At 42.4% G+C, this 13,286-nt stretch overlaps 1 protein-coding gene across 3 annotated transcripts in view; it reads left to right on the top strand.

The window, feature by feature from the left end:
* The window catches only part of pard3ba (par-3 family cell polarity regulator beta a), a 206,833-nt gene that overhangs the window by 97,106 nt on the left and 96,441 nt on the right, over window positions 1–13,286 (top strand). For all 3 annotated transcript variants that reach the window (XM_026157796.2, XM_026157797.2, XM_080296899.1), the window contains one exon: window positions 4,364–4,408. In XM_026157796.2, the coding sequence (XP_026013581.2) occupies window positions 4,364–4,408 (45 nt within the window). The remainder of the gene's footprint in view (window positions 1–4,363; window positions 4,409–13,286) is intronic.

Raw genomic sequence — 13,286 nt, forward strand, 5'->3', positions numbered from 1 at the left:
GAAAATCTCTCGTGTTTGTACATTTTCTGAGGCAAAAACGCTGCACGAACCACATTGTTGTCCCAACCATCACAAACAGCCCAAAATCCTCTTCTAATCATGGACTCAGCCTAGAAACAGACACACGCACAATCTCGGCAGCGATCACACGCGTCTTATCAGTGCATTTCTTTGTTGTGATATGTAGCCCTCTGCTATTATCCTCCGCCTAAGGGGATTTGACCCCGTGAACTTATAAACCCCAGGGGCTTTCCAGCAAGCTCCACGAACACAGCTTCTGGTGTGTGCGTGTCTTTCCGTGCGTCCTTTGTATTTGTGTGTGAACGAAAGGGCCGAGGTTTCCAATCTCATAGCTTGCTGTGTGTGGAAGGCGAGAACGCAGAGGCTGATTTCCTCATATTAACCAGAGTTGACCCCTCATTCTCTCCCCTCTCTTTTTCTCCTCCTTTTTTTTGATATTTTTCTTTACTTTTCTTGTTGTGCTTGCATCTTCTTGGATAAGATCATCTTTTTTTTTTCCCTTCCTTTCCCTTCATCTTTGTTTATCTCCTTTTTCTTTTCAACACTTTGTTTCCTTACTGCAAGGCGATGAGTTCATTGCTCTCGCTCTCCTCCGTGCCTCTCTCCTTTCTTCTCTGCCTCTCTCTGATTTCCAATCCCGGTTCATTAGGTTCAGTGGATTGGCTTTCTTCCTGCAGCACACGCCTCTGCCACCCAAGCTGATTGGCTTTCATTACGGACAAGGGTGGTCTGCACACACGGCCGCGCGCACTCAGACACACACGCATACACACGCACGCTGTGCTCTATCCCACTGAGGACCCACTCCAATACCCACCTCTATCTGTCTCCGCTCTCTGGCTTCTATCTCCATCTCTGGACATCCTCCATTTCAATCTGTTTTTTTTCTTTTTCTGTGTTATCATTCCACGTCTATTCATCCCTTCCCTCTCCAAAGTGCTCAGGGCTGAAATAAGGTAGTTAGCAGAGCTTTGTGTGTCTCTGAGTGTGCGGCAGACCTCAGATGCCAGCCCTGTCTGTACGATTTGTTGTTAAAGAGACATTTTTTTCTCCCCAGGAGAGTTTCCCACATGTCAGTCTGTATAGTCACGCGTACCTGAGCTTCAGCAGCTTCAGCAGGTTAGCTTTTATTAAACACCACTTGACAGAAAGAGGTGAGCTGCTTTTATTGACCCTTGATGCCTCAGCAAATACTCTGTTGACTCAGAGCTTTCACTCACACACAGAAATCCTCAGCCTGCAAATGCTGATATGAATTGTGGGATCGCTAACTCGATAGCTGCGCCAAACTTTGAATTTTCTGACAAGCGGTGTGGGTTTGTTCCAGTGGATCACAGAATCATGAATCAGTCTTTTTCTACTGTTCCACAAATGCCCAAAAATGCCAGAAAGAATATTTTTGCTTTCAGCTATAAAAGGTAAAATATGTTTTTTTGGTTTTTTTGAGGCAAATCTCACAGTAAGTCTCTTCCAGTCAGTTTCTTTCCTCCCACTAATGCCTTTATCAGCCTGAAAAGCTCTAGTCTGCTTTGGAAAGTAGTCTGTATGGATTGGCTTTAAGATGCTTAAAGTGCATGGAAACATCAGACCTTTTAGGACTACACCGTCTATACCGCCATTTGCAGTCTAAGTGATATCATGTGCAATGACTCTGTAAAATGTTTAAAGAAGTGTGAGTGATTTAACCAAAAGTTATCTTTCGTTAAGAGTCATTTTCCAGGCAACACCTGGGCATTGTGGGAGTATCCTGCTGAGTATCTAACCCTTTAAACCGCCCATAGCAGAAACACTACATCGCCTACAGTATGTCTTATTGATTATGAGCACTAGCAAAAGTTGGACCTTTATCCTTAATCAATTGGTCTATTTTTAAAGAGCTGGCAGTGACACAGAAATTAAAGCAATGAAATAATTAGCAGGGATTTTAATGGAAGACCATATGCATAAACGAGAAAAGGTTAAAATCAAACAAGGCACACAGAATTTTTAACTGTCAGAGGCAAAAACCAAAATGAAGGTCATGCAGGAGAGCCTTTAACCTGCATTCGTCCTAATTCACAGCAAAGGTTGACTCCTCTACTTGTAAAACAGAGTCAGATTATATAAAAGTCTATGTGGAGATTTCCCCAACTTTCATTAATGATCTCCGTAGATGCTTTCCTGATGTGTTAATAGTCTTAATTGCTGTTTTCAACTCTGATTTATTAATACAGCGTGGTAGTGTTTTTGTAAATTCCGAACTTATTTAGAGACATAAATAAGAAATAAATAGAGATGCACTGTCATCCTTAGAACTGGCAGCATATGCAAACAAAAAACCCACTTTTTGTAAAATGCTGTTTTATTTTTACAATAAAATTTTAAACCTTGCAATTGTCCTCAAGCTACAGTACGTCTTCCCTCCCTTAAACAATAAAGGAGTGCTGTGCTACTGGGAAGAAGTGCAAATCATTAACTGATGATGAGTTATTATCCACGCACCTTTACCTGACCAAGCAGAAGCAGATGCAGCTAGTTTATTGAATAAAATAAATGTCAGGCATTTCAGAAATTTTCTAGCATGTTTATAATTTCACCAAATAACAGAACATCAACCCTTTTCACTTTTTTACTCATCTTCATAATTTTCCTCGTAACTGCTTTGATCCTTTGCTCATACCAAGGCTGCTAGCTTGTGGCTAGCCCTGGACAGTGTTAGCTTTAGCTGCTTTGTCTTTGTTAGCTTCTTTAAAATATCCATGTAAAAGTGGGTGAGGGTCATTTGAGCGTATAATTGGATTTGTTGTTACAAATATTTTTGTAGTAGTCCCCCACAGCTTACAGTTGTGCTCTTCCATGCTAATGGAAGGCTTAATGGTCAGTCACCGGTCCAGGCTGAGATCGCTGAAAATCTGCTGATTGTGGATGATGATTGATTATTGATTGATTATTGACAGTCAGATCCATCGCTCACATTATAAAAGCTGAGATGCTGAACTTCAGGCTTTAAAACCAGACTCTATAAACCAGTGAGTTATGTTGCATATGCTACGTCCATCATTTATATACAGCTTTTGGTTTCATCATGTCTCTCAAGTTCATTCTCTTTGTGAGTCTTCTTTCCTCATTTATACATGTTTTCTTCTACACTGCTTGTTTACTTTCTCTGTTTATTTGTCCTACCATCTGCCCCTCGCGCGCTCTTTCCTGTAATTCCTGGTTTTGCTTTCTGTTTTTCCATCTCATACTCAATCCTTCATTTACTCTCTTTCAGTCACTTTTGTCCTTTGGCTCTGCTACTCCCTTTTACATTTTCCACTGACCTACTGCACTGTCTATATCCTCAAAGTATTATTCAGTGTCAGTGTACTTTACAAGAACTATCCTTACTTTGTATAGTAATGTTTCAGTAATAAAGTGACACACTAAGTTAGCAGAGTTGGGGTTAAACGTGAGATTCTTACGTTTTTAGCCTTCCTCTGTGGCAGTAGAGACCAACTTGGCTGCTGGCCACGCAGACTTTTATCTTTCCGGCACAGTGAAAGGGAAGCTTTTCATTATCTGCCAGGGTCATGAGGCCTGGAATATTTTTTCCCGAAACTTTGAAAGTATTTAAGTTTTATTTTATCTGGCACATGTGGACAAGAAAGGTATTTTTGCTTCTTTGTCTTGGTAGCTACAGATGTCACTTTTTCAATTTCCGCTTTACTTTGACTGATTGTTTGTTTTTTTTACTGTTATATTTTCCCGGCACACCCAGTCTCTGCATCTGTCTTCCTCGCTCCCTGCTGTTCCCTCTCCTATGTTATCCCTTGCTCTCACTCTTGCTCGCTCCCTCACCCTCATCTGTCCGTTGGGAAAATTGACCTCATAAAAAATGAAAAGGATTATTTAAGAGAAATGGCAGGATAATGAAAACCTATTATTGTATCCTGCGGTGGCGACCGCCGGCCGACCGCAATCCTAGTTAGATTAGGTGTTGGTGGGCGGGGGTGGGGTGTTGGTGGGAGGGCTGCTTTTCTTGGTCTTCTTTGTCCCTTTATTATTTCTCATATTGTCTCATCTCTCTGTTCTCATTTTCTCTCACAATCACAATATCTCGCTTTCTTCTGGTTTTCTTATATTTCTGCCACCTTTTCATTTCCTCCTTCAGTCTGTGTCATTTTGCCTCTCGCTCGTCCTCTTCCATCTTACGCCGGGAGTCATTTACAACATATGCCAGCACCAGTAGGCTCCAGTATAACCATTTATGAAGCAGCACGGGGCACTGGAATGACCTGCATGCTGTTTTGTGTTGTACTAGATATTGCTTGCATAATGTGTGATATTTACTGTGTCCCTCTGGCTCTTTCTTTTTTCCTAGTGGCTGATGAAAGCAACGTGGGATCACTGGTCGGGCAGAAGAACAGTGAGTGTTCGATTTATTTTTCTTTGACCCACCAATCTGCCACACTTCTCTCCCTTGTTGAATCGTTAAGCCAAAAGACACAACAAGTCCACACAGGAAAAAAATGAACCGTATGTGTGAAGATTCTTGTTATTCTCAAATATTCTTCTTTATTCTTTATTCCCTCTGCCTCCCTTTTTTTCTTTTTTTCTCCCCTGGCTGACAGAGTTGAGTTGTGCAGCACTTAGCGTCTGAGCTCGTGTTGCTTTATTGCCGCCCAGGTCAGCAGGCCCGCGGCGTTCAATCCTCACCCAGCTGACAGCAGCCCCCACTCCATCACAATGAATTCTGCTCCAGTTATTTGTTCGCACTCAGTTCTGCTTTGTTTTATTTGAGAAGAGTCTGGTTAAATGTAAAAGAGAAGACTTTTTTTTTTTCTGCTTACAGACGACACGGTGCAGTGGTGGTTCAAAGTGATGTATGTGAAGTAATCAGTGTTTGGTTTTTGTTTGTTTTGTTTTTCTGAGAAGGAGAAGAGGATATATAATATAAGCTAAAACATCAATGAACTCAAAGTCCCTTTGTGTCCAACCTCCAATCATTTTCACTGTCCAAGCCTTTATCAGGAAGTCAAACAGTGGGTGTTTGATGGCCTGCAGTTTGGTGAACAGTCTCTCGTCTGTCAGCTCTTCATATAGAAAGAAGGACGTGGTCAATTCCAAATACTGGGGTTACTAAAGATGGAAGTTCAGGTGGTGTCCAGTCATGGGTGGGTAATCGGTATTGCCAGTGCATGTGGCATATTTGTGTTCTCACAATATCTTTTTGTTCTTCCAATATGAGAAAGCACCCTATAGAGGACAAATGATGTGTTACAATTGATCGTGGACTCATTTTTAGAAGAGAAATCAACAAATGTTTTGGTCTGTGCCATATTTGTGCAAATCATTGTAGCAGTTGCACTTGTAGGACTCAGCCATGTTTGTAGAGTGTCTGGTTGGAGGTGTGTGTGTAGCAGTTTATGCTGCAGAGTGGGAGGCCTCTTAAAACTGATTGCTCATTACATACGAGAGATCTTAGAGTAAAAAGAGACTCCTTTGGAGACTCCTTGATACTAAATGTGAAGTGTTGGTCGTAGTGAACTCCTTGTATCAAGCTTTATGTTCATCATGGATTCACCGTGGTGGTCTAGCCGGCTATAATGAGAGCTTCCTTTGTGATGGTGAAATTCCTGACTTTAGGCTCTACATACCTTGCAGACTCATTGATCTCCTTTCTCAGGACTCCAGTTTCTAGAAGGCTTTTCGTTTGATAGTTTATGGTTTTTTATATTTCTGTCTGCAAAAACAACAGCTTGTGCTTTTGCAATACATACCTGCAATACACTGATTGACATGCTCAATTGAATATAACGTGCAGATATAGATGTGGCACGGCAAGAGGAGAAAAATTAATATTTGAGATGCAATCAAAAGTTCATCCACGCGTGATTTTAAAAACACTTTTTTGTAGTAGTTCAGATCTTTTCAGCAAACCTGTCTGATGGCTCGCGACATTACAGTAAAACTTGGCGCTGACAGTCTGACCCCGGAGGATAAATCCAGGGTGTCCAAATGCCGTCGATGTCAAAGAAAATGATGAGGTTGCTTCCGCTCATGCTTGTTACCTAAACATGGAGACTGCTGTCTGCTCTCTGGCTTGTAGCCAGAGATATTTGCTTTCTGTGCCAGTTTCAGGTCCGTGGTGAATTTGGTAAAGCAGGTGAGCCAGAACGTGTGAGGATCCAGAGCAGAGGCGACTGGAAATTGATGGACGACATCAGAGGTCTCCATTAGTGCGCCATTAAAGCACTACGTTAACACCCACAGCATGAGCCTCGAGTGGTGTTTGATTTTGAACACGAATTTTTTTTACTTCCTGGGAGTCATTATTCTAACAATAATGACAGGAAAGATTAGGTGCAGTGTTACTGGAGCTTTTTCTGATCACTACTGGTAAATTTCAGCTTTGTTAGATCTAACAGCTTCAGCATTTCTTCTCAGTGGCCGACTGGCAGACCCTCTGTGGTTGATCTGCGCAGCTGAAGGATGAACAGAAATCAAATGTTGCTCACAGAGTGTCGTGACTCCAGCTCGGCTGCAGACGTCAGGATTTTAATTGTAGAGCTCAGCAGTGATTTGTATCTCATTTAGATTTAATGTCTTTAATATGACAGCAAGGCCCCGTATAAGAAAATCAGCATTTAAGTTATGATGTTGGGAGACATCTGGCCTCGTTGCTCCTTCTGTTCCTGCTCTCTCACACACACACACCGATCTCTAAAATCCACCTGCAACAGCCAGCTAAGCCTGTTGCCTGGCAGAATACAAATGGCCCGAGCATCGTTGCTGACCTCAAATCCCCCACACTCAGCATTCCCACAAGTGGCTTCACCTCCGCCCTCCTCTTCTTCTGTCTGATACCCACCCAACCCTGCCACCCGCTCCCCCCACCCTGTCCTCTCCTGCTCACATTTTCCAGGCATTTCTAAGCACACATGATAGATAAAGCGATCCATTTCTTCTCTGCTGCATTCCTTTCTTCTTGTGGTTTTTTTCTTCATCCCCCCTCCAGTTGACGTCTTAGCTAGTGCGTATTGACAGGGCTTTTGCGTGTTTCTCATTTTTGCTGATGCAGAGTATTTTGCCCAGCTTCCTGCTCCATATCTCAACCCACCCCTCCTTCCTAAATGGCCTCGGTGTTTCTTTATGAGCTTTGACATATTTCATTAGGCGGATGGTCTTAAGAGGCCTGCCTGGCTTCTTTAATCTGGCTAAAACCCTCTTTCTCTCTGGCTGAAGCTGCCGCGAGGTGCGTTTCACTCCTCTAACTCTTTCTTTCCTCTCTCTCCATCTTTCTCTCTGTCACTTACTCAAGCTGTCCCCCCCCCCCCTCTCTCTCTCTCTCTGTCTTGATTCTCCAGTCGTTCGAGTCTCAATCTTCAATAGAGCTTTAAGCCTCATTTCTTTCTTTTTTTCCGCTTTCATCTTTGCAACCACTCGTCCTTTCCTACTTCTTCCCAATCGCCTTTTTCTCGCTCTTTGTCACCAGACTCATCCCCATTTTTAGTCTGCTCTCAATCCCAAAACTTCATCTCCTTCTCTCTCTCTCTCTCTCTCCGCCTTTCTTTCCCTCTTTCTCTCTTCACGATCAATTTCATTCCCTTTCTCTCAACAGGCTGATCCTTTTTTTAGTAACTCGCCTTCTGTAATCTGTGGTTCTCCCTCTCCCGCTGTCTCTTTCCTCGCTCAGCTGCAGCTGTATCTGTTCCAGCTTCATGTGATTATGCTGAACATGCTCCAGTCTTGGAGTTTCCTCTACCGACTCAGACCCAGTCGTCTCGGTGTGTGTTGTGTTTGCGTGTACGTGCATGTGAACACCCCACCAAGACACTCCCAGCAGTGCTGGACAGATATCGCTCCATTCATCCCTTTATTTCTCTTCCTTAGAGTGTCTCCCTGGCAGCAGGCTACTTTACCCCTTACAACACACCTGGGATCTCATCCAGCCCAGCAGCACTGTACCTCCGCTCACTTTTGCAGTAATTTTGTATGTTTTTTCTGCCTTTTCCAAGCTTCTTTAAGTGTGTATTGTTTTTGTTTTGCTTTAAACGATCACCTTGAAAACCCTCATTCAGACTCATTCGTTGTTGTTTGGATGTTTAGAGCTAAATGGCTAACAGCTAACCCTGCAGCAGTGCCACCAGTGAGATCACTCTGTGTGCCCATTAGTCCCTGTTGTTTCTTTCCTGCACAATGAGGCATCAGAAAGCTAGCCAGCATCCTGCCAGCGCTGAAGCCTTTGCTTTTTTCCCCCCTGACAGTATTTGTTTGGGGGCTGTGTAATTCAGCTTTTTTTCTGCTGTTTGTGCTCTCTTTCCTTCTTTTACTTGCTATATCATAAGGACTGTTTGTATGCGCTCCCGCAACTCTGCCTTTGGGGGGAAAAAAACAAAAACAAAACAAACTCTTCTTTCTTTAAACTTGACCACTATCCTCTTCAAGTTGGTGCTTCGTCTTCTGCACCTCAGGCCTCAGTCCATTGATCCTATTTGATTTGGATGAATTCCTGAAAGGCCGGCACATCGGTGACCTGCGCTGGACGTTTTTTGGTGTAGTAAAAGGGCTACCTTTCAACTTTATTTTTGAAGACAAAAAGGTCGCCAGGTGGTAAGTCTAGTCAGTAGGTTAGGCGCTCAGATAGTGTTTGTGTGGCCAAAAAAGGAAGGTTTAATGGTTTGTGCTGTCCTCACTTAAAGACTCCACTGGTTCAACTGAGCTGTTGCACAACCTTAAACGCTTCCACAGAGCGAGCTACAGATCGGAGCCACACTGCTAGCCTTCAGGTCTAATGTGTGTCTGGTGGCCATCAAGGGCGGGGGCACTGGCGGTTTGATCCCCGGCTGGTGAGGCTATCTATGCGGATATGGAATGTCAGGTGAACTAGCGTGAGAGTATATTCGGGCTCTGGAACCAGTCTCCTGCAGACAGGATGGACTCTGTTCCAGTCTGGAGTTTCCCTCTGTGAGAGGCGGCAGGCAGGGGTGGGTGTTTTGTATCCCCTGGACTTTTCTGCCTTATATGTTGGGGCTTTTCCCAGTGGACGAGGGGGTTGTTTCTCTGTGTCTTCCGGGAAAGGGTCCGAGCTCTCCAGAGTTGAACAAAGAGCTGACCTTGAGATTGATAATGGCTCAGTTTAAATCAGGTTTGGGTTACAGCAGCGATGTGTTTATGTTTAATCTTGTGTCAGACTGTAAGAAACTGGCATTTAAATAGAAAAATTTACACAAGCCCCTCCCACCCCAACACCCATGCCTTTTCCTTGATTATTGAAGCACTTTTTGTAGCAGTTTAGCTTAAAACTGTTTTTACAAAGTAATAGAAAAAGGCTAATAGGTACTTCCAGCATATTTACAATGTGGTAGAAAATACTTTTTTGGCCTCTATGGATACTTTCCCCTTTAAAAATTAACTTTTAATAAAAAGAGAATAAAAATTAACTAAATAAAAGTGTTAGGGGTGTGGCCAAGTTGAGTGACAGGTGTCCCAACACAGGCAGCTAGAACCAGTTGGGATCTGCTAGACCTTTCTCCCACCCTTTAACTCCAATCTGTTGTGGCAGATGGCTGCCTGGTTCTGCCAGAGGTTTCCTCCTGATAAAAGGGAGTTCTTCCTTCCCGCTCTCACCAAGTGTTTGCTCATAAGGGGTCGTGTGGGTTTTCTCTGTATTACTTAGTCTATTTCCCTTACAATATAAAATACAATGTCATTTGGCGCTTTATAAATTAAAATGAATTGAAATGAAACCACTACTTGAAATCATAAAACTGGCACTTACACTATCTGTGTTATTTTGGTGCATTTGAAGCATTTTTAGTGGATTATTACGGCTTGCTGTCCCTGAGGTTTGTGCTTCAGTTTTTAAGGTCACTTCCTGGTACTAAAGCACACACATCCATACATATGCAATAATACTAAGTGCAATAATCCTTTCTGTCATCGTTGTATTTTTACTCAGTTGTATATAGTATTTGTATTTGTATTCTATTTTTATCTTATTGTATATTTATTTTATTTTATTCTACTGTATATAGTATTTTATTTTATTCTATTCTGTACAGTTGTGTACTGTATTTATTCTTATTGTATTCTAATTTTTGCCTCATAACTTTTGCACTGTCCACTTCCTGCTGTGACAAAACAAATTTCCCACGTGTGGGACTAATAAAGGTTATCTTATCTTATCTTATCTTAAAAATCAACATGGGAGCAGCCAAAATGCTAACATTAAGTCCAAAACCTATGGGTGGAATCCCAGTGGATATATCGATCTTTTACACCGTTTAGGGCCCCGCTGGCATAAGGCTGCCAGTGCTGGAGTTCTGTTTGTTTGTGTGTGTGTGGGTTGACTGTGTTTTGGATCTGGGTCATACACTTTACGTAGGTGTTTCATTGTTTTCAAATTAATGCCAAATTCAAGTTTTTCCACAATAGTTTAAGACTCTTTACAAAAGATCCTTTTGTCTTGATGACGTGTACAACATGCTCAGTGAGCTTTGTGAAAATGTAATAAAGTTTTCTGTGATTCTGAATGGTTGCAGGCTGTGATTGGTTGTCATTCGGCATATTTAATGTGTCTCAGCTAATTCACTCAGGACCATAGTTGACTGTCTTGAAGTCTGACTCCTGCATTAAGGTTAAGTGAATAGTTTGGCTGTCTGTAAAGGTCTTTATAAATCTAGCATGCCGGGTGTGTATGTTTGTGTGCGTCTCAATGTATGCACCCTCTCAGTTCTGCCTCATTGCCTCAAGTATTTTAACTGGCTGCGCGTTTACAAATGGCACATGTCCCACTCCGCAGAGTTCTCTCCAGCCCTCATCCATACTCTGCCACCCCCGCTGCGTCGCAGTAATCCAGTAGAGGTAGGCAGTAATTATGAAATGGCCTTTTAAGTCCTCTCCAGTTATTAAAGCCATTCGTCTAGGTGGAGGCTAAATACAAACAGCCCATATGTCCCCTTTCCCTCATACATCTAAACAACTAAACACAATTACTGCCAGAGCAATGTTTCCATCCAGCTTCATTTTCTGCCTCTGACATAGCTGAATGCATTCAGATAGTAATGGATGGATGCTTAATGATTGAACAGCTCTTTAATTGGAGTGAGTTCTGATAGGCCATACCATGAATTGGATTTTACTTTTACTGGCTGTACAGTCGTATGAAGTCATTTGGTGGGCAGTCAGGTTTGTCGGGTGATATGAAAATAGTTGCTGTGTCATTTTCATTTTTAAAGGATGCAGCTGGGGATGTTTTGTATTTATCTTTCTGTCAACAAATCCCATGAAAAAAGTAGCGGGATCAGTTGATTCAAACGTGGAAAGTTACTGATGTTTGAATAGTGTTCTGTTATAATTGTATGTAACTCCTGGGTTTGCGGGCTGAATGTCACAGATAAAGGAAAGAAAAGAGAAAAGCTAACACACTGGTATCTACTCTTCAGACACAAGTGGCAACTGTAGTTCCTCGAATGGCCACTGGGGACTACCTAAAAAAGCGCAAAAATCCCCAGCACCGCAGCAGTAGTACATTTTTATAGTATGCTATAACACAATTTCCTCACAGTTGTGTTTGTGATGGTGATTCTTTTTTTTAGAATTTATTATTCATGTATGTGACAAATTATATGTTTGCTATCGGGTTAATTGTACCATCAGACATCCCAAAAACTATCAACACCAGCTTGGTGATTTTTCCAGTATTTTATTTGTTGTTTACTTTGCACAAGACACGTGCAAGCTGCAAACAAGCTTGCTAGCCTTAGTTGAAAGCTTAGCACTCCAGTCTCATCTGAATTTGATTTTAACAAAAAACAAAAGAAAAACCATGGCTGACCAAAATGCTAACATATCACCGGGCGATGTCATTTCCATCTTTTATATACAGTTTGTATTCATACCTCTAACGTGTCATTGTGGTTTCACGCCAAAAAAGCTTTTAAAGCTCCATGTTCAGTATATTTAATCCAGTGTGAAGCACTTCTTTCATGAGAGACCTTTGTGTGTTACTTTGTGTAGTTTAAACAGCTTAAATCTAAAAACATTCACAGAGATGAGATCGTTAAATATCTGTGGTAATTTAAGAACTTGTTGAATTTAATTGCTTTTACTAAAACTGGAAGTAATCTTTCTGTGTCTTGTGACCCTGTTTTTAATGCTTTTGTTGAATTGGATTCAAGAACCTTCACTGAACAGGGCGACATTGAGATCAGGCTTTCTTTTGCAGGTGTGTAGAGTGTATGTGTGGCGGTGAGTGCCACGTGTTTTTATAGCAGAGTGCAGGTCAGGGCTTGTTTTACTGGTCTCCAGAACAACAGCTTCAGGTTTTATTGGTTGATCCTGAGATTGGATACTAGATTGAAAAGTGTGTGTGTGTGTGTAGCTGTGCCCTACATGTGTGTGTCTTGAAGCGTGTGTTCCCTGTACCCAATTTAAAGAACTACAGTATGGCCAGGAGCAGCAAGCCCCTTTCTTACTAAAGTGTCTCCTTGGCAACTCAGCATCACCCATCTCTCTCTCTCTCTCTCTAGTACACACACATGCAGACAGATACACACACACACACACACACACTGCCACCCCCAGCTGTTTTGATGGAGGGGGCGCTTTCTTGTAACCGTGGCAACCTCTTTGCCAGTCTGCTACAAAGCTGCTTGCTGTAGAGCACATTGTAGTCCAGTTGATAGGTAAGTGTTAAGATTCTGGTGAGACGCTGTGGGGGGTGTTCAGAAGTGTTCCATTGATGTGTGTGTGTGTGTGTGTGTGTGTGTGTGTGTGTGTGTGTGTGTGTGTGTGTGTGTGTGTGTGGGCTTGCTTGTATGGAGTTACTAGAACAATATCTGCTTTAAGCCCCTTTCAGACATGCAGTAGTTTCCCTTAATCTGACCAGACTGGTTCAGGCATACAGTTGTAGTATTTATGCAAAACTTTAAGCACATGATTCTGTATATTTAAGAAAACATGATTATTCTAGAGAATAACCAAAGTGGAAATGGTAAGATGCTGAGGGTTCCTGTCTCTTTTAATCTGGACCCGAGCTACTCCAACACCTTTACACTTCTGTAAAAACTCGTGACTTTGGGGTATAAAGTCTGAGGCTACGTCCACACGTACACAGGAATTTTTAAAAACGGAGGTTCCCTTTCAGTCGATTCACTCGGTACAACACATAAGTATGGGATATCACGCCCTCGCGTGTCCTGGCTGAAGAAACCTTTATTCACGCCTTTACGGCAGATGACGTGTGATGACACGCGCAAGGCCCCGCCCGCACATATAGCCGCTGCCATCACCGTCATCCC

The sequence above is a fragment of the Astatotilapia calliptera genome, chromosome 23 (genome assembly GCF_964374335.1).
Source record: "Astatotilapia calliptera chromosome 23, fAstCal68.1, whole genome shotgun sequence".
In the NCBI taxonomy this organism is placed as follows: domain Eukaryota; kingdom Metazoa; phylum Chordata; class Actinopteri; order Cichliformes; family Cichlidae; genus Astatotilapia; species Astatotilapia calliptera.